The sequence below is a fragment of the Microtus oregoni genome, unplaced genomic scaffold (genome assembly GCF_018167655.1).
Source record: "Microtus oregoni isolate MIOR12 unplaced genomic scaffold, Mior012 000014F_ref0000157, whole genome shotgun sequence".
In the NCBI taxonomy this organism is placed as follows: domain Eukaryota; kingdom Metazoa; phylum Chordata; class Mammalia; order Rodentia; family Cricetidae; genus Microtus; species Microtus oregoni.
Window position 1 is genome coordinate 45,623,511 of NW_024543073.1, and position 24,230 is coordinate 45,647,740.

Below are 24,230 nucleotides of genomic sequence, written 5' to 3' on the forward strand. Positions count from 1 at the left end.
TGATTGGGCGACTAGCGGGATAGATTTGAAGAAGTCCATCCCACCCCCGCACGCGCGCCCCCCATTCTTTCCAGACAGAGCAGTTGTAAATGCGAGGCTGAGTCCGCCCCGAGAGCCTTAGGGCACCTTCCTCTTTGCAGTGTGTGTGTGTGTGTGTGTGTGTGTGTGTGTGTGTGCGCGCGCGCGCGTGTCTAGCTCTCTCTTTCCCTCAGTCTGTGCCTCTGTATGTGTGTGTGTGAGTGTGTGTGTGTGTGACAGGGAGAGAGAGAGAGAGAGAGAGAGCGCGCGCGAGAGGAGAGCGAGAGAGCGAGCTGCGAGCTGTGCTGCCGCCGCCGCTGCCCTTTGATCCCGACATTAGTGTTAGGGGCTCGGAGACACAGCGCGCGGCCATAGACACCGCCGCACCGGCGCTCATTTATTTATACCTCCCATCACACGCGAGCACAGGACACACACACACTCACACCTATTAGATCCGTTTCCATTGAAGAATATTACGCTCGGGGACAAGCCAGGTGCACGACCAAAAAATTAAAAAAAAAAAGAAAAAGAAAAAAAAGAAAGGATAGAAAAGAAAAGAAGAAAACCCCTCTTCTGGCTCCAGGAAACAAGCTTCAACCCATTGCACACACCGGAGAGAAGGGGTTTCCCCCTGCCCGCCCCCCAACTACCTCCCCGCTCCTGCCAGTGTCTGCCTGTCTGCCCCCACGGGGGTTTATTTGATCTCACATTAACCGAGGAGGAGAATGTGAGAAAAGGGGGAAAATGCCCAGGAGGAAGCAGGAGCAGCCCAAGCGCCTTCCCTCACGTAAGTCATCCCTTCTCCACCTCCTCTCGTGCCATTTTCTCTCCCTCCCTCTCCTCTTTCCCCTCCGCAGCCTCCGCCGTTGTTTTCTGCATTAGTTTAGGGTTACAGAGGTGAAACTGACAAAGACACAGCCCGGGTTACTCCTCGTTTAGGTCTATGCCGAGGCAGCCATGTTGGTGATGATCAGCCCCGTGCCCTTTCTATTCTCTCTCTCTCTTTTTCTTTCTTTCTCTCGCCCCCCTCTTTTATTCCTTGAGATCGGGCTTTTTTACCCCTTTCCCTCTCCCTCCCCCTCCTCACTCCGGGTTGCCGGGGAGGGGGCGAGAGGAGGGAGGAGGGGAGTAGTGTGGATGCCGGGTTTTTGTCGCGGGTGGGGGGAGGTGGGAGAGGTTGCAATCTTGAAAAAAGAAATTCTGTGTGGATCCCGGTGCCCGAGGGTGCGGGGTCGGGGCGCACGCCGGGCCGGGGCCGTGACATGGCGATTGGGGGTGTTGGGGCGAGGGCGCGCGGCCGCCAGCCGGGCTGGGGACCGGAGAGGTCGGTCTCCGGCTAAAGGTTGCGCCGGGGTGGGTCGGCCGCGGAGCCGCGGGCGGCTGGAGCTGGAGGCGGAGGTGGAGGCGGCGGCGGAGGGGGAGCCGGGGGCGGCCGAGGAGGGGGTGGGGGCGCCGGGGGGCGCGGGCGGCCGATGGGGGGGGGCGAGGCCGGGCAGCAGAGCGGATGTGGGGTGCGGGAGCCGCGCCGAGGCGGCTGAGGCGAGGCAGCCAGGGCGGCGCGCGGCGCGCGAGGTCCCTGCAGAGCCGAGGGGAGGGCGGAGCAGGGCTCCCGGCCGCAATAAAATGCGGGGTCAGGCGGAGCAGACGGAGCCGGGGCGACTCGGGCTCGTAGACCCCCCTCCCTGGCCAGCCCGAGCAGAGTCCGAGACTAAAGTGCATCCCAGCCCTCCTGGCGGTAGCCACACACGCCAACTGGAGACTCGCGCCGGGCTGCGCGGCCGGGTCCCCGTCCCCTCCTCCACCCGCGCCTTGGGTCCCTCTGCGCCGCCCTCCCGCTTTTCTTTGCGAGACTCTTAACTTTTCCCCCACTCCCTCTTGGGCTCCCCCCTCGTCCCCCCAAGCTCTCTCTCCGCTCGGAGTGTTCCGAGATGCTGCTGAAGCTAAAAGTGAAGGAGAAAGAAGCAACTAAAAATATCCCCCCGGGGCCGCCCGGCTCCTTGAATGCAGGGGAGAGGGGGCAGGGGAGAAGGCGTGGGGCGGGGTGGCGGGAGGAGGGGACGCGGGAGGCGCCGGAGGGAGGGGTCGGGGGAGACGGAGGGTCAGTTTCTCCTCTTTCCCCCCAACCCCCCCGCGCTGCTCCCCTCTCCTGGGCGGCTTGGCTCTGCTCAGAGCCCGATCCTGCAAAACCCGGGCTGGGGGCGGGAGTGGAGCTGGAGCGCCCGCCCGCGCGAGTGTCAGGCCGACGTGGTCGGTCACCTGAAGTTCACGGAGGGTGGGGGAAGGGTTAAGGTTATGGTGTCTCGGGTTGTGTGTGAGCGTGTGTGTTTCCGCCGCAGACGGGCGAGCGCGATCGATCTCCCCCTCGTGAAATCTCCGCGGCGGTGCCCACGCGAGGGGTCCGCGGGGCTGCCGTGGCCCCGGCGGGCACGGAGGGCACCCGGGCCGTGGCCAGAGTGGCGAGCAAGGGCACGCGCGGGCATTCCGCTCCGCAAACATTCCTCTTTTCTTCCCCCTTCCCGGTACGCAAGGAGTCGACGCACTGGGCTCGGGTTGAGCTTTTTTTTTCCCCTTCCTTTAGGGAAAAAAAAAATGCCCCCGTGCAGTCCTTTCTTCTCCTGCCCGCTAGAGGTTCTGAGGATAATATCACATATGTAATATATATGCACATAAAATCACTCGCAGGCGGTTGTGTGTGCAGGAAAATTTTGTGCGAGGAGGAGAAGGCGGCGCAGTCGGGGCGGGCGAGGCGGGAGGCTCCGCGCTGCGATTCACAGAAAACTCGCAGCAGTTGGTGGAAGTGTGCGTGCACATGGCCGGTCCGGGCGCCCCTCTCCTTGGACGCGCGTGGGCAGGGAGGGGAGGCTGGTGTCCCGGGCGGACGCCACCGCCGGAGGCTTGCCCTGCTCGCACAAAATGGGCTTCAGTGTTCTCTGCGAACTTGCCCTTAGATGGCAACTTTGGGAGCTGATGAGCTTGTGAGCGAAACCGGGGCGGTTAGGTTACTTGGTCATTTTCCTTTCTTCTCCCCCTGCTTAAAAAAAATGTTGGCGGAGTTAGAGGGAGGGTGGGAGAGGAGAAGGGATTTATCAGTTTCGGCTGAGGCTGCTAGAACGCCGCCCCTCTCGTGAACAGAGCAGCCCGGGCAGCTGCAGCCTGCCCTGCTGGTGACCTTGACCCTGACCTCCTGCAACTACCCTCAGTCTGAGAGGAAATTCAGGCTCCATTTTAGCTCGGGTGTCTGGTGGGCCTCTCCTGCGGGTTGCTGCTTGTTGATGAAGTTGTCTTTTGAGAGTGGGTTCCTTCCTCGTTCTCTTATTGAATACTATTATCTTCTCACTTTAAAAAGAAATCACTTTTCTCTCTCTAGCAGTCACGTTAAGCTACTTTTACCTAAGTCAGAAGCATTTTACTTTTGGAAGCACAGCAAACCTGTATCGTCGTACCCCCCCCCCCCTTTTCCGGGAAGCCTTAATTTGTAAAGCGTTTCCACCACTTTTTGCATTGAATGGATTTTTTTTTTTTTTTGGTGAATATGTTCTGCCTCTTCTAAGCTGGGGGGGGCGTGTTACACGTGTTTTATAAGCAATTTACATTTTGACTAAGAGCAATTTCTGGGCAAATGATGTATTATGCAAGTCAGGCGCAGTAACCCAGGTCTTGCTAAGAGCCCAGTGAGGATCCCAGAAACTTGAAAGTGATATAGAGACATAAGGCATACCAACTTGGGTAAGAGTGAATGTTAGACTCCATCTAGTACAGAATGTCGCTGTCTGTCTCCGTCCTGGTTTTCAGTACTGAGCTGTTACTCACGTGTGAGAAAAACGCCCCTTCCCTGGGAGAACTACGCTGTGTCAAGGTTGAAATGCAGCTGAGTCTGGAGAGTCAGGGTGCCTGGTGGAAGTCATCTTGGAGTTTTAAGGAGTTATGTAGAGGCAGATCTAAAAGTTGGCCCTAAAAAAAAGTGATGTGTCTTGTAGTTGAGGCAAGGAGGTGACTAAATGAAGGAGCTGGAGAAGTTTAAATGGCTTCTGAAGCCAAAGAGCACTTGAATAAAGGCAGAAGTTACCAAAGCCACTGTTGATGTGTTGGTTTTACAACTGAAAGCACCTGTAAGCATTTAAGAAATGTCACACGTGTGTGTAAGACACACACATACACACGCTCTTACACACAACACTTGTGCTGTTAACTGCTTTTCATTTCTGCCAGCACTCTTTACCTTTGTGCCCTCGCAATATGGCTGCAGAGCTGTTGAGCGCCCACCGCTGCCACATACAGATGTTTTCTGTGAGTGGAGTTCTTTCGTGTTGAACAACACTGTCCAGGAACAGTCTGGCCCCGCAAAGCCCACACTGCCTTCCCACTGGACAGCGCAGACACTAGGGAACCTGGACGGTCCATCATAGAGTGGATTAGTCCTGGAAATCCAGGCGAGCACTTGGTATTATCTGATACCAAGTCTGGGGTGAGCCTTGGCTCCTGGCACGGAGTACTAGCAATTCCCCAGGCTGGGCTCTGGCCTGCTAAGGTTTCCTAGTTCCTTCTGTTCAGCTAGACACCCCTGGGACTGTTCAGAACCGAATTAGCTTTGGAGATGGGCGAGCCTTTAACCTGACACTCCTAACCTTAGCCTTGAGTTTCTGGTTTAAAATTCTGTAGTCATTTCCTTGTGGGCCTCAAAAGTAAGTGTGTGTGTGTGTGTGTGTGTGTGTGTTACTTTATATTACATGGGTCTCCTCATGCATACACAGAAAAAGTGGTATGTGTCCTATGGAGATGAAGTGTCTACATGTCACAGAGAAGGGCTGTACTAACCTCTGGAGGTACCACCCAGCCAAAATGTTAAGTCTACATTATATTTGAGGGTTAGGTTTAAAGATTATTATTCAAAATAAAGGCCTCTGTTTCTTGGTTTAATGCAATAGTTTTCATTTGGGGATCTAAAATGTGACTCCACTGCTTTTGATGGTTTGTTCACAAAAGTTCTTTCATTAATAGAGTTCAGTGCCAGCTCCAAAGGAAGGCCCAGAGGGCCTTCGAGCTGAGCCAGGCGCTCACCTCTATCAGAATCCCAAACAGTATAACTTAAGAAGCTCTGCCCATCATGAAAGGAAGGGAGGGAAGCTGTGTGGCAGACTGGGACTTCTCAAGCATTATCTGTGGGATCCTGAAGCTAAGAGGGAGGGACCAGGAAGGTCACTCTAGTCCAGTTATTGCATCTGTAGCCCCTTACCGGTGGCAACTGGCACTTTAAAATTTCCCTATCAGCCTCAGTTTACCCATACACACAGATGAGGTGAGACTCTGTCCTATTTACCGTGGGGATTTGCCTGATTCCTATTCCCTAGGGGGAGCATGAAGAAAAAGTTAATGAAACAGTTGTTTTATTATTCCAGTATTTTCACTGTTTACTCAGTTGTGGATCAAGATCAGTACAGGTTGCTGTGTTCTCCTTTAACGAACGCGCTCTCTAGTAAAACTGGGAAGCAGAATGACTGGAAAGCAACTGGATCCTTTGTTTTTATGCTTTTATGAGTCAGTTTCTCTCTGTCTGTCTCTCTGTGTGGCGTGTGTGTCGGGGGAGAGGGTGGCAAAGGAAAGGAACTTAACTCGGCTTTTATTTCTTACTGATTTTTGCAGTGACCAGGCACTATGACCTGACTAACCCATGGGGAACTCTTTCAGTCCGAAGTAGCAGAGTATTTTACAGCTCTTGTCAGACAGGTCTAATGACTCTGAGGAATCTAATGATTCTGGGGATCATTGCTATCTGTTCCCCCAAAGGAGCACCCATGCATCCCTAACACAGTAAAGAGGTGATCACAGACTTTCCCATTAAAATACAGAAGGTGGCTCAAAAAAAAAAAATCACATTCCCTCAAATGCTTCAAAATAGTTTCTAATAAAAAAATTGATTTTTAATTTAGCTGTGCTGCCACCTCGCTCTCAAGATGGCACAGCTGGAGTGAGTTGAGAAGTCTCACTCATAAGGCGTTAGGGTATCACACTGGAGAAGTCTAAATTGCACAGCTTTCTGCTCACCCGAGTGCCGCTGCGCACTTTGTAGTTGAGAATCTTTGGATGGCCTCTGGTAGGGGGTTCTCAGGGAGGTGTGGACAATCTCTGCTTGGAGGGATGTGCAGAACGAGACATACATAGTTGTGTGCCCAAAGAGAGAGTATACACTGGGATACCCAGGCAGGTTCCTGGGTTTAAACGTTGCTTATCAATTAGTAGCAACATGGATTTGGAGATAAAGCTAGATTAGAAGTATGTGGTGGTGGTGGTTGGGGTTGGCCAAGAAGTTTATTTAATAATCCCAGTAGTCAGGGTTCAGATCGTGCCTGGGCACGAAGTTTATGAAAGGGAAAAAGTTCTGTTATCCCATGCCCCTAATTCTGGCCACTCATGTGTAAATCGGAAGAGCAGTTGTCCTCCGTGACTGGAATTACTGTAAAACAATGCCTTTGGTCGGATACTTTATTAAACAACACAACTTTTTTCATAGTTGTTTTGATTAAAAAGTTCAAAATCATGGTGACCGCAAATCTGGTGTTATGTGGTAAAGACTCCCGTCTCTTCTCCGACAGTTCTGCCTTCTGGTGTACTCAGTAGTGGAAGGGGTGACTAAGTGGCCGGGGGCCTCTTTCGTCACAGTTCTGCCCCTATGACCCAGCCGCCCTGCAAAGACCGTCCTTCTGACACTATTGTACTGGGGTGAAGTTTCAATAAAGGAATTGTTCGGAGAGTAGGATGCAGAGTCAGCCTATATATTGCCCACGGTCTGATGGAAAGGATGGAGGTGCGCACCTTGCTGCACTGTGTGAGGCTTGCTTAGTGCTATGACTGGTGACCAAGGCCATCAGCAGGGGCTGAATGATGCCATCTTACTCTGAAGAAGTTAAAATATCCGTTAGTCGTCATTTGAAGTCGCCCTGTCCTCTTTTTTTTTTTTTTTTTTTTTTTTAAATCTCTGGCGGAGTATTAGGATCCGAGAGTCAACAACAAACTGAACATCCTGGTGCTGAGCTTGCTATTCCAAGTGATATATCAGTAATTTTCTATAATTTAATCAGACTGGTGGCAGACCAAGGTAATGAGAGTGTGACCTACAAAATGGGACTTTGGGGTATGTTAAAGGGTTCTAGCATGAGCGTTTACGCTGCTGAGGGCTCTGTTGGAAAGGAATAGAACTTGGGTTTTTGTTTATTGGAAAGAAATTCAGACAGGGTCTACTTATGGTAAGAGGTGTGTGTGTGTGTGTGTGTGTGTGTGTGTGTGTGTTTCTTTGACTTCATTACTTATTTTGGCCCTGGCAATATACCCATTAAAGTTCCATTTTGGGGGTTCAGCCTTGTGACTGCTGCTGCCCTCCCATCCACTCTTTCCTGCCTCCTCCTTTGGAAGGTGTAGCTTAGTAATTCATACCATCTAGGGCTAAGTGTACGGAGCGCTCTATGGTTCAAGGCAGCTGAGATGTCTTCTGTCATATTTTATAAGAAAATAACGCACAATGCACAGACGCTGGGAACAACTGAGAGGGTTTGATGGGCTAAGTTCCTAGCCGCTGTCTCCCTTCTGTTGGTGAGTTTGGTATTTCTACCCTCTGTCTGGAGATGTTGTGTTTATGATACTGGAGAACAGTGTATGAGTAGGCGCAGGAGTGGGGCCTGTCTGATGGCTCTTGTTGGGTAGACCTGATGCAGATGCAAGGGAACTTCAGAAATTGCAGTCATACTTTACCTTGATGCTCATCATAAGCCACATGGGTGCATATTGCTGTTTATTTTCTAAACGTCATCCTAATTGTGCACACACACACACACGCACATGCACATGTACACACACTGTAGTGTGGCTAATTTATGAAGTGCACAATGATACCTTTCCGTAATCTGAGGTCAGAATGAGACTGTTAGAGAGTCTGCTTTTCCAAATAGTGACCTAAGGTTATATTAAATCAAGGGTGCAAGTGGCTTGATTCTGTATACTTAAAAAGGATATTTTCTTCAACTGTTCAGTGCCTTCTGATAGCAAAGACAGCCTTTGCCACCAAAGTTCTGCCTCTGTGGTTCTTACATGGTCAGGTACTCTGCCTCTATTTTAAAGAAAAATCAAGGCATTGAAAGATGTCGCTCAGTTGTAGAGTGCTGGCCTAGGATGTGTGAGGACCTGGGTTCAGTTCCCAGTGCTGGGGCGGGAAGAGCAGGCCCAGTCCATTTCTGTCAGTAAAGGAATAGATTTCGAGGCCTCTGAGCTTGTGAAACCAAGCCCTAGTAACTTCTGCCTTCTCCTTCTAATTTCTGTGCAGGTCAGAAAAGTGGCTAGACCTCCTTAGAAGCAGGGTGTGAGGGAACAGAAGACAGGTGAGAGCGAGAGGTGTGCCTCTCAGGGTGGATTGTTTTGAGTGCTCTGGAGAAGTTGGCCTTCGAAGGGGATTGAGGAAGGCCAGGAGAAAACGACTTTTCCATGGTGGATCAGTAGTGCTCAACTTCTCTGAGCCTTTGAAACAAGCTGCCGTGCTTATGGAGGGTGAGAGTTTTCTCAAGTTAAGGAGTCTGGGGTGGGTTTTAAAAAGCTCTTGTTTTGTAATGAGAGAGAGCAAATATCCTCTGTGACTTTGGCCTCTTTTCCCTTCGCTGCACACTGCATGAGTAAAGTGAAAACAAAGGGCTCATGGGCTTTTGAAGTTCACGGGGTAGCGGTCAAGTGCACAGGCTCTCGTGCTGGGCTGTTCAGATCCCAGCTCTGCTACTGGCTAGCTGTGTGACCTTGGACAAATGACTTAACTTCTCTGTCATCCAGTTTCTTCAGCTTTAGCAGTAACAGTTCCTGTATCTTTAGAGTCATCATTAGGACTGTCTAAATACATATAAATATTATGTATGTGTATATATATAGAGAGCCATGCCTAATTAGTGCCTGCTACATAGGAAGAATGAAGTCAGTAGAATATGCACAGAAGCACGTGAAACATGTTTGTATGTGTAGATTGTGATTAGCCAAAATTCCAATCTCGAAGTTCATGTGGCAGTTTCTGTGTTTTTAATTTTTGTCCTGTTTTTTCATGGCTCTCATTAGTGGAGTGAGTAATAACAATATAATATGGTAAAGTTCATTTATGAGGCTATTATTGCGGGGCTGAACTAACACTTATTCTGCAGGCCAACAATATTATAATAGGGCTGTTGCTGGAGGAATGAGTTGCTTTGTGTACGTGATTTGGCCAGAATCATATCTAAGTTGTGCAATAGCCGTATGAATTCTGACAGGATTTTAATGGAAGGTAAGGACAATGAATCCTCTTACAGTGGCCTCCAGTGAAACCGAAGGGAGGAGAGGTGTTTAATGAAGGGTTGTTAGTCACTCGGTCAATAGGCAGGCTGCGGATTAGAATGACCGAGAAGAAACTGACACTGGGCTTTACAAATGTTGTATGGGTCACAGTTCAGAGACGGTGAGCTTCCTGTCTCTAACCACGGGGACCAGTCCAAGAGAGCACATCCCACGCATCTGAAAATCTTGAGGGGTGTGTGTCTGTTGCATGATCGTTCATGCTATAGGCCACAGACAGGAGCCACCCTTGTGTGTTCTGACTCACACACCATGTCTAAAACTTCAGACAGCATTTTGGAAATTGGAGATTTTACACACACACACACACACACACACCACACACACACACACACACACACACACACACACACAGAGAGAGAGAGAGAGAGAGAGAGAGAGAGAGAGAGAGAGAGATATTTCCAGCTTCTTCTGAACACTTGGAATTGCAGGCAGCACCAGCCCACCTCCCCACATGGCAGCAATCTGTTGTAGTTAGTGGCGGCTGTCTCCTTCCCAGGGCATGTGCTCGTCAGTCTGCCACAGTTCCTGCCACTCGGCCACTGTGTCCCCATATGTAGGTACACCTGTGCACCTCCCCTGTCTCTTTCCTGGCCACCCCTGAAGGCAATTGGATTAGGAGCTGTTCTGCATTCGGAAGCATTTTCTGATCTTTTAATCATTTTCTGACAGCACCCTGTCAATGGTACTGCGAACCCTATTGTAGGGCGGATTCCAGGAAGCACCACCAGGTAGGGGTACAGGTCCTGGCTATGCCGCACCTTACCTGGGACAGTAGCAAGTGGCTCTGCCTTGTTTTCTCACTTGCAAAATGGTTGAAGGCGGGTTCTAAGAGGGGGCTGCATGAGTTCATGTACATAAAATTTTATATGCATGCCCAACATGTAGTGTGTATTCCGTAGTGGCTGGTGGCACTGGTACACCTGAGAGGTAGCCGCATTCCAGCTGAGGAGCCCTGGGATTTCTCACGCTGTGCTTGGATAATCATACTGCCTTTCCGTTTCTGATCACCGTTAGGCAGCGCAAATCTGTGGTTGTCCGTGAGCCTTGGGAGTCTAGAAGACACAGACACCCCCAGACTTAATTCACTTGGCTTGGAGGCAACCTTTGTAAAATTAAATTCCCCAGACATCTAAATGAAGAGCCAGAGCTGAGGATTCCTGAATTAGCCAGGACTATCCCGCTCTGGGATGATGTCATCTCAGCCACCAAGATATGAGGCTTTGAGTCCAGGCAAGTAAGTGACCATACTTCGTTAGATCTTAAAAACCAGGACTTGATCAACTGGCTCCAGCTTGTCCAGGCTGGTAAACAAAGGCCCAAAGGAGAACCTGCGCTAGTCAGAAGAACCGAGTTTGTGTCGTCCCTCACGTGTGTCCACCCCACCGCCAGAGCACAGCCTTCTCTCTCTCTCTCTTTCCACCAAGACTTCTGTGCTCTGTGGCCTTGGGAAAGTTATTTAACTGCTGTGCTGCTGAAGTAATTTCACCATGTGAAGTGGCTAATACTGCTTTACCCTAACATCTTATTTTCGTGGCTTTGGTTCCGAAAGCTGTTTCACTGGTATCATCTGCCTGTGAAGCAGTTGGAGGGGAACAGCTTCCCACAGTCATTGGCAGAAAGGGAGAAACTAAGTCAGAGAGAGAAAAGCAGCTCAAGGCTAGCTGCATCAGGACTGCCAGAGGCAGGGCCTGTGATAGGTCCCGAGTGGCTGAGGGCCACCAGGTCTCCCTGGGTCTTGCTTCACAGTAGCTCAGAGATCATGTCCTGTGTGGTCTTCGGAACACTTGGATTTACATGATTCGTGAAAGCGACCACTAATAATATTTCTTTTCTTGAAGATTCTAGATCTGGGCTTTTGACCTTAGTCAAACGGTGCCGTGCAGTGTGCGTCAGGGACCTGATCTGATGCTCAGTGCTTGTGTGGCCTCTGGGATGGGGTACACTTAGGCTTCTCCTCTGCCCTTGTTTGGCCTCCGCTCTGACCAGCAGGTCTCTTTAGAGCAGGAGCTGCTCTGTATGAGAGGAAGGACTGTTCTGGAGACTCTATGCTCCAGAAAAGCCTCCTCTGGAAGACAGTGAACTTCAGCTATGAACTTGTTGATTTGAATATGACCTTAGAAAGGGAGAGATCAAATTATAGTTACTTGGTTTCTGATGATTGTGTGAGGAGAAATTTCACAGTTCCATAGTAGTGTTTGGGTTTGGTTAGAGTGCCTCATAGACGTGGTGTGGGTCTGTGAGGTGCCTGTCTCTGTCTTGAGACTCTGGCTGTGTGGTCTGGACTGAACTCACTATGCTCTCCTAGCCTTGACTCACGATCTCCCGGCCTCAGCTTCCCTAGTGCTGGGATCATGCATGTGCCCACCATGTCAGTTTAAAGATGGTTTAAGAATCCCATGGTCTCGATAAAGCTGGAACCAGAGAAATCTTTGACAAGATGATGACCTATTGAGCGACTAAATCGAGCCAATGAAAAGCAATCCAGCTCTGAATCAATTTCTGGTATGTGTGAGAAGCTGCTTCAGCCCCTTCTGGAGGGGTTGTCTAAGAATGGCCAGTCATTTGGAGTAGGATAGGAAGAAGTGTGGACTTCTTATTAATAACTGTATTGACTTTTGGGGGGAGAGCTTGGGATCTTATGCACCTGAGGCATGTGTTCTGCCACCGAACCCCATCCCTTTCAAGTCATGATTTTAAAGATTTATGTAATGCATATGAATGTTTTGCCCTCATATATTTATGTGCACCATGTGAGTGCACAAAGGTCAACAGAAGGCCTCAGATGCACTGGCACTGGAATTACAAACTGTTGTGAGCCACCATGTGGGTGCTGGGAGTTGAACGCAGTCCTCTGCAAAAGCAACAAGTGTTCTGAACCACTGATCTATGTCTCTAGCCTCTTATATTGGCCTTTAATGAAAAAGTAGCACATGCTTAATATAAATAATTGACTCTAGATACAAATGTGTAAAATGCGTTAAGTCCCCTTCTTCCAACTTCCATCCCTGCTGCAGTCAAGAAATAGTATTTAAAATTCAGCATCTGTTTGAAATATGGATGCATTTGCATATGGTTGCCTCATGGAATTTCAGGGCCGCACTCAAAACAAGGGTGCTCCATTACTCCTGTAACTATCTCCAGTATTGAACCCAGACTGAATGCTCTGATGTAAAAGTGAAATTGGTAAACTATTCACCAGAAGGGAGGCAGGAAGATTGTTGTAAACTCTTGAAGTCATCATCTGAAGAATTAATAATTGAACAATTGGGAGTGCTTTATCTGAAAGGGGGAACAGATCAAAATCATTCTTGCTATCTACAGCCAAAGACATGGAGTTCTGTTGGTGATAAAGGGAGTGACGTTCTAGGGCTGTCATCTGTGTTCCATTGTCCATTCAGATGGCAACTGATGCTTTTCTTGTACATTCCTGCGTTTAGTCCCCCAGCAGAATGGAGGTGTTCGCATCAGGACTGGGGATATGTGGAGTTTAGCAAGTAGTTTGGGGGTGTACTTTGTCTTAAGAGCCTAGTGGAGACGGGGGCGGGGGGGGGGGGAATGCTCTAGTTCAGCCTGAAAATTGTTTTCTTAAGCAAAGGAGTTGCCAAACAGAAAAGGTCCCAGGACAAATCGGATGAAAGTTACCGAGGAGGATAATTTTTATTTGATGAGACGAAAAGTGTTATTGAAGCTGGGCGGTGGTGGCATGTGCCTTTAATCCTAGCACTGGAGAGACAGAGGCTAGCAGATATCTGAGTTCAAGGCCAGCCTGGTCTACAAAGAGAGTTCCAGGACAACCAGGGCTCCACAGAGGAACCCTGTCTCAAAAAACAAAACCAGAGGGCAGGGGAGATGAGGGGGAGAGGGAGGGAGGGAGGAAGGGAGGGAGGGGGAGAGAGAGGGAGGGAGGGAGGGAGGGAGGGAGGGAGAGAGGGAGGAAGGGAGGGAGGGAGGGAGAGAGGGAGAGAGAGAAAGAGAGGGAGAGAGAGAGGGAGAGAGAGAGAGAGAGGGAGAGAGAGAGAGGGAGAGAGAGAGAGGGGGGGAGGGAGGGAGAGAGAGAGAGAGAGAGAGAGGTATATTAAATACTAAAAACAAAACAAACAACAGAGCCCCCATTCCAATGGATGTGATGACATATACCTGTAATCCAGGGCTTGAGAGGCTGAGGCAAGAGAACTATAAGTTCAAGTTAGTCCATCAGTCAATCAATATGCAGACAAAAACAAAACCCTGCTCCCTGCCCCCAAAGCGCCAGCAACTCTCCAACATTGAGATAAATCCTATGTGTATGGAGAAGTTCGCTTAACCTGTCTGTCAGGGATGGATTTCTAGGGACTTCTATTATTAAGTTTGGGGGCACAGTGGTAAGAAGTATTGAACTCTAAAACAACCTTGTTTTGCGAGAAAGAATTTTATAAAGGAAGCGTTGCTCTGCAGACTTCCCTATTATCAATGTAAAACTGGAACCCGTTCTCACCTTGGGGACACCTCTTTCAATAGCTGAACTGTTAGCTTTTTGGTGTTCCAAAGTACCGTGGCCGACACAAGGTATCACAGTGGAGCCGGTGCTGGAGATCTCCTGGGAGCTGCGTCCCCGTGTTCTGTTGACTGCTTACATGGGCTTAAGCACAGAACTCTGAAAAGCACACCCCACCATAGTGTCTTTGTATGTTAGTATGATGCAATCAACAGACACATACAAAGAGACTTTCTAACAAGCATGGGACAGTATTCTGTGACTTTGTATGGAACAACATTCTGTAATGTTTGTGCAGAAGTTTGTGGGGACACAGCCTAAGAGGGACGGGTAAAAGATTGCTGCTCGTGGCATCAGGATCATCCACAAGGACATGGTGGGTTTGGATGCTGAGGAGAGAGAACATTCCAAATAGAAGAAATAACAGCAGCCAAGAGAGGTTGAAAGGAACCCAGAATAATAAGAAGCCCTGAAAGGAGAAGTGTTCCTAAACCAGTGGGTCTGGAAGGAAAGATAGAAGGCCAGGCAAAGGTGGTTAGAGAGGAGGCTTCAAGTAGCTCAGAAATCAGTCATGGAGTGTGGTCTTCCCTGTGGTAAGATGGGGTGGAGGGTGTGGGTTTATGAAGGAGGTCACCTTTCAAAACAGAGAGGTCTCAGTTGAAAAAGCATAGGACGAATGGCTGTGGATCCACCATTATGATATCTAGGAAGAGAACCTTGCGCTAGGAGGGCTTCTTGGGGCTCCCCTTCTTGGGGCTTCCCTTCTTGGGGCTTCCCTTCTTGGGGCTCCCCTTCTTGGGGCTCCCTTTCTTGCCCCCCCTTTCACCTCTAGCATAATCGGTCAGAAAGTTCTAGTTCAGGGGCTGTGAGGATAAAGTGCTTCTACTCAAGCATGAGGATACGGAGTTAAGATCCCCAGCACCCTCGGGGATAGGCTGGGGAGGTGTGGGGCCTGCCTACAATGCCATCATTTGGGAGGTGGAGATAGACCTTCTGGGCAAGCTGGTTAGCTACACCAGCCATGCTGAAGCTCCAGCTTCAGTGAGAGACCCTGCCTCAGTAAACACAGTGAAAGGCAATAGAAGACGTTTTCAACTTCTGGCTTCCATGTGCGCATGCACGCATGTACCTGTACATGTACTTGTGTGCTGTACATGTGGGGAAAGAAAGGTCTAGTGCATTGCCTTTTACAAGAGAAGAATGTCTGACTTACACAGCTGCAGTGAAACACAGTGACGAAAGGCTACCAGTAAATGCAGTGTAATAGGTGAGACTGTCCAGGTGTATCCTTCCCTGTTACCCCCACAACTCTTCATTTTTACCCCAATTTCAGTCAATTGGTTCCTTTGCATTCTAACTCTCTTCGAAATTTATAAAGGTGGTAGTGTCAGGACGCTTGCCTTCTGTGCTTCGGTATTCTCGTTCCGTGACTGCCTTGCTAAGACATATCCATGTAGGTGGATGGAGCTGGGCCTCTTCTTCTCAAGGCTCTAATAGGACACTGGAGAAACTCTGCAGTGGTGCTGGCATTGTTTCCACTTTCTGCAGTTAAGAACCTCCATAGAGGGGCTGGAGAGATGGCTCAGTGGTTAAGAGCACTGGCTGCTCTTCCAAAGGTCCTGAGTTCAATTCCCAGCAACCACATGGTGGCTCACAACCATCTGTAATGAGATCTGGCACCCTCCTCTGGCTTGTGGGGCAGAATGTTGTATCCATAATAAATAAATAAAAATAAATCTTTTAAAAAGAAGATCTTCCAAAAATAAAAACCTCCATAGACCTGCATGTGATGTGCCTGTCATCGTGTCCCAGGTGCTTACACTGCCAAGACACTCCTTTCTCTCTCTCTCTCTCCCCTCCCTTTTCTTTTTTCCCTTGAAAGTTTTTTTTCATATTCTCAGGATCTTTCTAAGCCCCCTGAAGTTAATGAAGGCTGCAAAGACCTTTTGTGTATTGCCGTGTATTAGAGATTGAAACAGAGAAGTTAAATGTTTCTATTGCTAAAAATAATCAATTTAACCCAGCATGTGTTAATTGTAAGTAGTTTATTTTTAATAAAAGCATGTATTTTTTCCCAAAAGTGCGTGAGTGAAGTGAGTGATGTTTGTATGTTTCTGCACATCTCTAGTAGCTGGCTCCCTAGAGGACAGCAGATTAGTGTGTCTGTCGGTGTGTTTAATCTGTCGCACCGGTTAGGGAGGAAAGTCAGCCATCACACAGTTGCGTTGTCACCTGTGCAGGTAACTGTGGGCCTTCTTTGAACCACACTGAGATCTTGAAGGTTATTTGCAGCATTGAGTCCAAACATTGCAATGAACTTTTTGTGTCTGCTACATTCAAATCTGCCGAGCTGTCTTGTGTTTTGACTGGATCATCGTGTATATGTCAGTATTGGACATTTGGGAAGTATCGCCTCCCTGCGTTATCTAGATCTATGAAATTTTGGTATGTCTTATTATAAATGTAGAAATTATTTATATCTGCAAGAATGTTGTCTGAAAAATTCTTTAAGTAGGGTATTTGGAATCTGTCAAGTTCATAGTGTAGCAAACAAGTTTTCCAAAACTTTAATGTCGCTTGAAAGCATGAATCTTATCACTGGCTGAGAACACTGTCAGCCTTTTCTTGAAGTAGTCGCTTGACTTCATTCATTTCCAAGAAATAATCTGCCAGTGGCCCACATTTGAATGACCGTGATTTGTCAGTTATCCTTTCAATTAAAAGTAATATACCATGAAAACAGTGCCTTGCTGGGCTCCTAGGCAAACAGACATACATGTTCTTTTCCCTAGCATAGCCTCAAACCGCAGCACCGGCAGAAAGAACTGTGACTGCGTACATATTACATCACCTGTAACATCAAAAAGATATTTAGTCCAAGATCAGTTTTCAGTAAAATGAATAGTTTTTACCGCTTTGTCGGACATTCTTAAGCGAAACTAGTTCAGGTTTTTGTTTGTTTGTTTATTATTTTTTTTGATAGGGTCTCACAAAGTGAACATGCCTTTCTTTTGTAAATACAAAAGTAGTATTGTTGGTCTGTATAGATGCGCTGTGTTATCTGGTGACTTCCTGGCTCCTCTGTTGAAGGTGAATGCCACTGATTACCACCTGTCCTGCTTAGACTTTTGTCAACTTGAAGAAAGCTAGAGTCATTTGAGACAGGGAAACTTGACTGAGAAAGTGGCCCCTGTAGATTGACCCATGGAACCTTTCCCTGATTCGTCAACCGTGGGAGATTCCAGCCCATTGTGGGCTGTGTTGACTCTGGGAAGATGGTCCTGAGTGATAGAAAAGCCAGCTGAGCAAGCCAGGAGAAACAGTTAAGTAATCAGTGTCCCTCCGTGGCTTCTGCTTCCTTTCCTGCCTTCAGATTCCTGCCTTCAATGAACTCTGACTCAGGATATGGAAGCCAAATAAGTCCTTTCCTCCCCAAGTTGGTTTTAGTCATAATAAACCCCAAGTAAGATGCTGCCCGTCCAGCTCATCTACCTCAGAGGTTTCATAGTTACATAGATGAGATAGAACGCAGCTGGTTTTCCCTCCTTCTCTTCCTTCCTGGGATGCTGTCCTCATAGTTCAGACACACCTCCCACCTCCCTGTCTCATCGCACTGGTCACCAGTCGTATCGACTCTACTAACGTAGCATCTCTTCATGTCGTCATGCACCTGCCTCCGGCACTGCTGTCGTGTATGCTCTTACTTTTCTCCCTGATAAGTTAGTAGCTTTCCCCTGTATGTTTTTATTTAGGCTCCATCTTCCCTTCCCCTATCTCAGGGCTTATAATCCATCCTTCACGCTGCTATCTCAGGTCGGCCCTGAGCTCTTTCAGGCCTCTGCATGAAAATGAAGTTTGACTGTCTAGACCCTAAAGATACTGTCAGAGTCCCTGTAGCTCTTCCTCTTTATGTACCCCTTGTTTCATGTGTACTGAGTGATTGCTTCTGCAATCCCTACTTCATGCCCCATCCACCTTTTTATGTTCATATTCTTTTCTCCACTTAGAAAGTGGCTGGGTGGCTGCTTGGCTTGATAATGTTCTCCTTTGGCTTCAGAGAGCAGAGAGGCCCTTCTTGTTTTTCTCCTCCATGGTTACAGCCACTGGGCAGAATTAGGCAACTTTTTCCCGGTTCACTTCCTGTTGTGTGCTTATTATTGTCTTTAGTGAATGGACTTATGAACATGGATTAAGTGCTCATTTTTATGCATGTTTTTATACATGTAATAGTGCCTGCTCTATAGCAGGTGGGTGATAATAAATTAATAAAAGGAGGGGTTAAAAACCAGTTGCAAAGTCAAAGAGATAGAAAATAATGCATGGAATTGCTGAAAAAGAAAAAGGAAAAGAAAGGCAAGAGTGGGAGGGAGGGAGACGAGAGAAAGGAATGAAGAGAGAGGGAGGGAGGGAAGGAGGAAAAGAGAGAGTAAAGATTCTCAAGCAAAGCTAGGAAGTATTTGTAATGGTTTTTGAAGAAGTTATTGTAACTAGTCTGGGAAGCACATGATGAACAATGCCATCCATGCTCATGAACGTGGCCTGGAGATGCCAGGAGAAAGTCATATGCTTCAGGAGAAAACCGGGCCAGAGGAGCAGAGGCCATGGCCCACACTACCAGGGCCACCACAGCCTCCGTGCAGGAGGGAGTGCCTGTGGTTGGAAGCCTCTGGCAGGGCTTGAGTTGAAGGTTCCCCCTCCGTTATTCACACTGTGCCAGAATTGTAAGATTTTCCTGATGACTGGACACATTGGGCATCTGGATTCTATGGTTGCTAACAGCCAGCCGTTTCCTGTCTCCTTGGGTTGAGAAGACCATGATCCAGTGCGGGGAGCAGTGTCAGCTGCCGAGAGCCCAATCTGACATAGTAGACACTCAGGCCAGATGTCTCGGTGCTGGGAGGAGAGGTGAAGGGAAACCACACAAGAGCTAGGTTGATGCCAGGTGCTTTTCTGGGTCATCCTGGTCCATCTTCACAGTGACCAGCAAATTTCAGGTATTGATTAGTTATCCTACAGATGGAGGAGGAGCAGCGCATGGGTCAAGCGGGTCTGAGGCATAGCAAGCTGAGATTCCATGGAGAGTCTCTGGGCTCAGAACTGCATAGGTTCTGCTCAGGCACTTTTTCGTTCTCTGCGGATGTTTTTTAAAGCTAAATAAACATCTTACGGTCTGGGTTTTGCCACTTCATCATCTCTTGAAGTTGTATGTTTTATTCTATCTATTGCTTATTTATTAAATGAGATTCTACAGTTGTTCTGTTGAATGCTATTCATTTTGCTTTGGCATTTTCTTGTTCTTAACTATAGGACCACCGTGGGTGGGGAGGGGTCTCAGGTTATCTCCACTCTCTGAGCCATTGCTCTGGCCTGGTGTTTATAGTTTTAAAAGTTTATTTAGGGTTGGGAACGTATCTTACTACATGGAACTTGGATGCATGTCCCAGAACATCAAACAGCTAGCTTCTCCAGCACTCAGGAGGTAGAGGCAGGAGATACAGAAGTTCAAGATTTTCCTTGGCTACACGTGGATACCAGCTTGGGCTCTGTGGGACTGCCTCGGGAGTGTGGGGTTATAATCATCACTCACAGCAACAGCAACTGTGGGAAGAATGTCTGCTCCTGAGAGCCTGTTGTAGGCTTCTGTCGATCTTAGTGTATACACACTGAAAACAGAAAACAATCAGAACAGAGCAAGGGTTCCTGTCGATCTTAGTGTATACACACTGAAAACAGAAAACAATCAGAACAGAACAAGGGTTCCTTTCAGTAACTTCAAAACATACATATTTAAAGCCAGGCCTGATCAGGTGAATATATTCCTGTCAGAAGACCTTTTCAGTTCATATCTCTCTGAAGAGTGCCTTCCCGTTGCCCAGTGCATGTCCAGACTCCTTTTCAAATATCAGTTATTCATGGAGGATAAGCTGGCCAGCCAGAATCAGGCATAGTACCTGGCCAATGCGGCCGGAGGACTGAACACAGTTCTGAGTTCTGTGAGACAAAATAGAGATGAAAGAATGTTTATCCACATATAAGACAGAGGTGCTTTATAGATTAAAGGTGACGAAGAGAAGAGATTGATGCAAATGGTCACCACATGACTGTGCACACACACACACCAGAGGAATGATGTGAGTGGTCACCATGTGGCTGTGCACACACACACACCAGAGGAATGACTTTAACTGGTCACCATGTGGCTGTGCACACACACACACCAGAGAAATGTCCTAGTTGTTTCTAGAACATCTGCGTTTGGCTGAAGCTTACCTATGGCAAAAATAGAGCCCCTCCCCCCATCTTGGGACTGCCTGGGTGCAGTTCCAGAAGCACTGGGATTTGCTGGGAACAGAATAAATGTCCCACGGAACATCATTGCTCATGTCAGTGAACTTGAGAGCAGGTAATGAATGCGTCAGAGTTGTCTCAGTGAAAACCCAAGAGGCAGCTCTGAGGGAGACCAGAGAAGACAGGAGTCACACCCAGGAATCTTTTGTTTGCTTGTTTGGTTGTTTGTCTCTTTGTTTTGAAACAAAATCTCACTATGTAGAACTGACCTGGAGCTCATATGTAGACTAGCTGGCCTCGAACTCACAGAGATCCATCTGGTTAGGGATGTGGACCACCATACCCAACACCCCCAGCATTCTCAGAGGGTGAGGTAGATGAAGCCGTCAAACCTGGACGTGTTCACACAGCTGCAGGACATCCTGGCCCTTGGAATCACCTGAGTGTGGCTGGTCGTAGTTTTTGTTGACTTTCGTGGGCTTTTGGCCTTTCATCCTTGACTCTGATTGTGTGTGCCAGGAGGTGAGTGGAGAAAGAAAGAGCAGAGCTAAGAATGCATTTGATTGCTTGATAGCAGCCCTGGCTCTGAGCCTGGCTGGAGTAAAGGTTCAAATTGTTGGCCTACCTCATAGCTTCGAGTTCAGTTTGCGTTAGGCGTCCTTGTGATCTGTTGTCTGTTGTCATGGATTTTTGTGCTCAACAAGTGAAGATATTTTTCCACAATCAATGGTACTTGTATCTTTTGGGCTGGTGTGGGTGAAAGACTGTCTCCCCTGAATCTTTTGTCTACGTTTTATGTCATGTTTTTAAATGTAAAGTAGAGAGTAGTCCCCTCTCCTCTCTCTGTCTCTGTCTCTCTGTTTCTGGCTCTCTCTGTCTCTCTCTGTCTCTCAGATCCTTATCTCTCAGGGCTCTTTCCCTTTTGAATGCATGTATATTTTTAGGAGATAAAGGTGTATAGTATGCTGTTTCCCTTGTCAGGCTGAGGGACTTTGAGTGTGCTCCCTTGTAAAATGTGTCAGGCCCCCGCTGTTTGGACACCTCCCACAAATCACTTGATTATTTTATGCATCAACTAAGACTTCAGCGCATGGCCATTTACCTATGGGATGCTATTTCTTAGACTATGGAGTTCATGATTGTGTTATTAGGGTCTTCTTTTTCTGACTAAGTTCTTTTTTTTTGATCAATTAGGGATTTCCTGGTGATTTCAGTCATTTTGTAATTTATTGCTCATCTTATATAGGTATTGGTGATATTAGGATGAAAACATTTATACAAGAGGAAATAAAAGGCAAGGGAGCAGGTAATTGACCGATTTATCAGCCTTAGCAGACAGTGTTTCTGATAACGACATGGTAGCCATGGTAAATTTATTTCTGATTGCTTGAGGGGACAGATTATATATGCTTTTTGTACCATCAAGGTGCGTGAGAGGGTAAAGGAGTGAGCCATCTATCCGTGAACTAACCAGGACAACTGGGTTGTTGGACTGGCCTTTCGTGAGTGCGCTCACACGGGGTTGTAAACCATCCCCTCAAGCAGGTGTTGGCTGTAGTGCATGCAAGCCTGGGTTTCCTTTCTGTTGTTGGTGGGTGGCGTTTACTGGGGAACTAGGCCTCACAGGGGAGTGTCTTTCTCTACATCCCTCACTTGAATGATGTTTGGAGGCGGGCAGAAAGAAAATGCTGATAGTCTTCATACCATGGACTTTCTGGCAGTTCTGGGCAAAAACGGCCACCTTAGCAGAGATGGCATTACTAAGCATGAGGGTTAGTTTCAGTTGTCAACTGGACACAATCTAAGATCACTTGGGAAAGGAGTCTCAGAGGAAATGTCTAGATTCGGTTGGTCTGTGGCCATGCCCCGAAGCATTTTCTTACTTGGGTTAATCAAGGTGGAGCCCCCCGCTGTTGGTGGGTAGCCCCATTGCATGAGCTGGACCCTGGGCTGAAGGAAAGAGACTGAGATGAGAAGTGGAAGGTGCGCATTATGGGTGCTGTGGGCCCTTGGCTGTGGGTGTTCTGTGACAGCTGTTCCTGCCATCGTGACCTCCTCACAGTGACAGACTGTGAGTCAAATGGGAGAATTGAGTCAAATAAACGTTTTTTTTTTCCGAGTTGCTTTTCTCATGGTTTTTTTTTAATAACAATAGAAAGCAAAACTGAGGGTCTGAGGCTACAGATTAGACTTCAAATGTGAAAAAGTCCATAGCATTCATAAAAAAAAGATTTATTTTTATGCGTATGAGTCTTGTATGTATGTGTGTATGTATGTATGTATGTATGTATGTACACCATATATGCGCCTGGTGCTTGTGCATTGTCTCTGGAGGTGAAGTTACAGATGGTTGCAAGCTGCCATGTAGATGCTGGGAACTGAGCTCGGATCCTCCGGAAGAACAGCAAGTGGTCTTCCCTGCTGAGCCATCCCTCCGGAACCCAAAGGAACACCTTGAGTATGCCAATTTCCTGGGCTGCCTTAACGGTTTCATAAACTCTGGCTCAACTTTAAACTTTTGAAAATATATATTTATTTGTGTATGTTTACTGGCATGTGTATTTGTGAGCAAACATACATGTGTGTGTATGTATATTCATAAGCATGTGTATGTCATCATATGTGTGCAGAGGTCAGGACGACTTGTGTGTGTGTGTGTGTGTGTGTGTATGTATATCCATGAGCATACGTATGTCATCATATGTGTGTAAGGTCAGGACAACTTTCAGTACTTCATCCTCTCCTTCCACCCTGTGGGTCTGGGGGATCAAACTCAGATTACCAGGCTTGGCTGAAAGCTCCTTTACCTGCTGAGCCATCTTACCAGCCCAGACTGGTGTTTTCAACAGCAAAAGGAGACTGGTTGTCTTCCAGTTCTGGAAGCTGGACAGCCAAGGTCAGGGAGTCAGGAGGGCTGTGTGCCTTCTGAAGGCCATTGCAGAACTGCCTTGGGAGCCTCTTCTAGCTTCTGGAAGCTCTGACTTGTGTGAGCATCTGTACAGCCTTTCGTGGTGTCTCCCTGAGCACACATCTCCCTCAGCGTCCATACTTCCTGTTTATAGGGACCTCAGTCATTGTGGATCTGAGTGATGCCCTAATGACTTCACCTTAACTTGGCCATGTGAAAAGCCCTTTTCACAGAAGGTCACATTCATGTGCACTGGGCTTGCTTAGCACCTTCATATCTTTTGAACACAGTTCAGCCTGTGACATCAGGTATTTATTCCTAGTTTGCACACACTTTAATTTTTTTTTTAAACTGCAACGAACTTCTTTAGTTTGTTACTAGTTTTTCGAGACAGGGTTTCTCTGCATAGCCCTGGCTGTCCTGGAACTCGCTGTGTAGACCAGGCTGGCCTCAAACTCAGAAATCTGCCTGTCCCTGTCCCTCTCCCCCAGTTCTGGTATTAAAGGCGTGAGCCCAGTAACAATGAATTTATTTGTGTATATGTTGTATGTGGTGGTGGATACGTGTTCTTTGGCATGTTTGTAGAAGTCAGAGGACAGCTTTTCAGAGTCCATTCTTTTCTTCCACCATGTGGGTCCCAAGGATAAAAACTCAAGGCAGCGAGCGGGCTTGGGGGTTCAGCTACCTGCTGTGTCGTCCTGCTAGTTAGTCCTGCACACAGTTTCAGTGCGTCTAGTGATTGCCACCTGCTTAGCAAAATAAAATGACTACGAATTCAGAAGAGAGGGCCTCAGCTTTGGGTGCAGTGCAGACCTTAAGTGGTTAAAGGGGCTATTAAAGAAATCTTGGGTTGGGACTGGGGCAATGGCTCAAGGCAACAAACTTGCTGCACAGACTGAGGACCTCAGACTCACATAAGAGCCGTAGTGGCGCATGCTGGTAGCCCTAGTACTTGGGGGGTGGAGACAGGAGGATCTCTAGAATGCTAAAGCATTGAGCCCCAGATTTAGTAAGAGACACCCTGCCTCAAAAGGGAGCTGGACGGTGAGTGAAAAAGATGCTCCTTGCTATGCCCTGGCTTCCGCACCTGCATCCGTAGGTGTGTGAGCAGACACGCATATATATCCACCTCCAACCTCCACAAGTCCACAGGTTCTTGAAGATGATTAATTAATATGGGTG

General features: G+C 47.8%; 1 protein-coding gene across 6 annotated transcripts in view; it reads left to right on the top strand.

Moving 5' to 3' along the window:
• The first annotated feature begins 273 nt into the window (after positions 1-273).
• Znf827 (zinc finger protein 827) overlaps positions 274-24,230 on the top strand; it is a 170,742-nt gene continuing 146,785 nt past the window's right edge. For all 6 annotated transcript variants that reach the window (XM_041663640.1, XM_041663641.1, XM_041663643.1 and 3 more), the window contains exon 1: positions 274-808. In XM_041663640.1, coding sequence (XP_041519574.1) covers positions 766-808 — 43 coding nt within the window. In that variant the 5' untranslated portion in view covers positions 274-765. The remainder of the gene's footprint in view (positions 809-24,230) is intronic.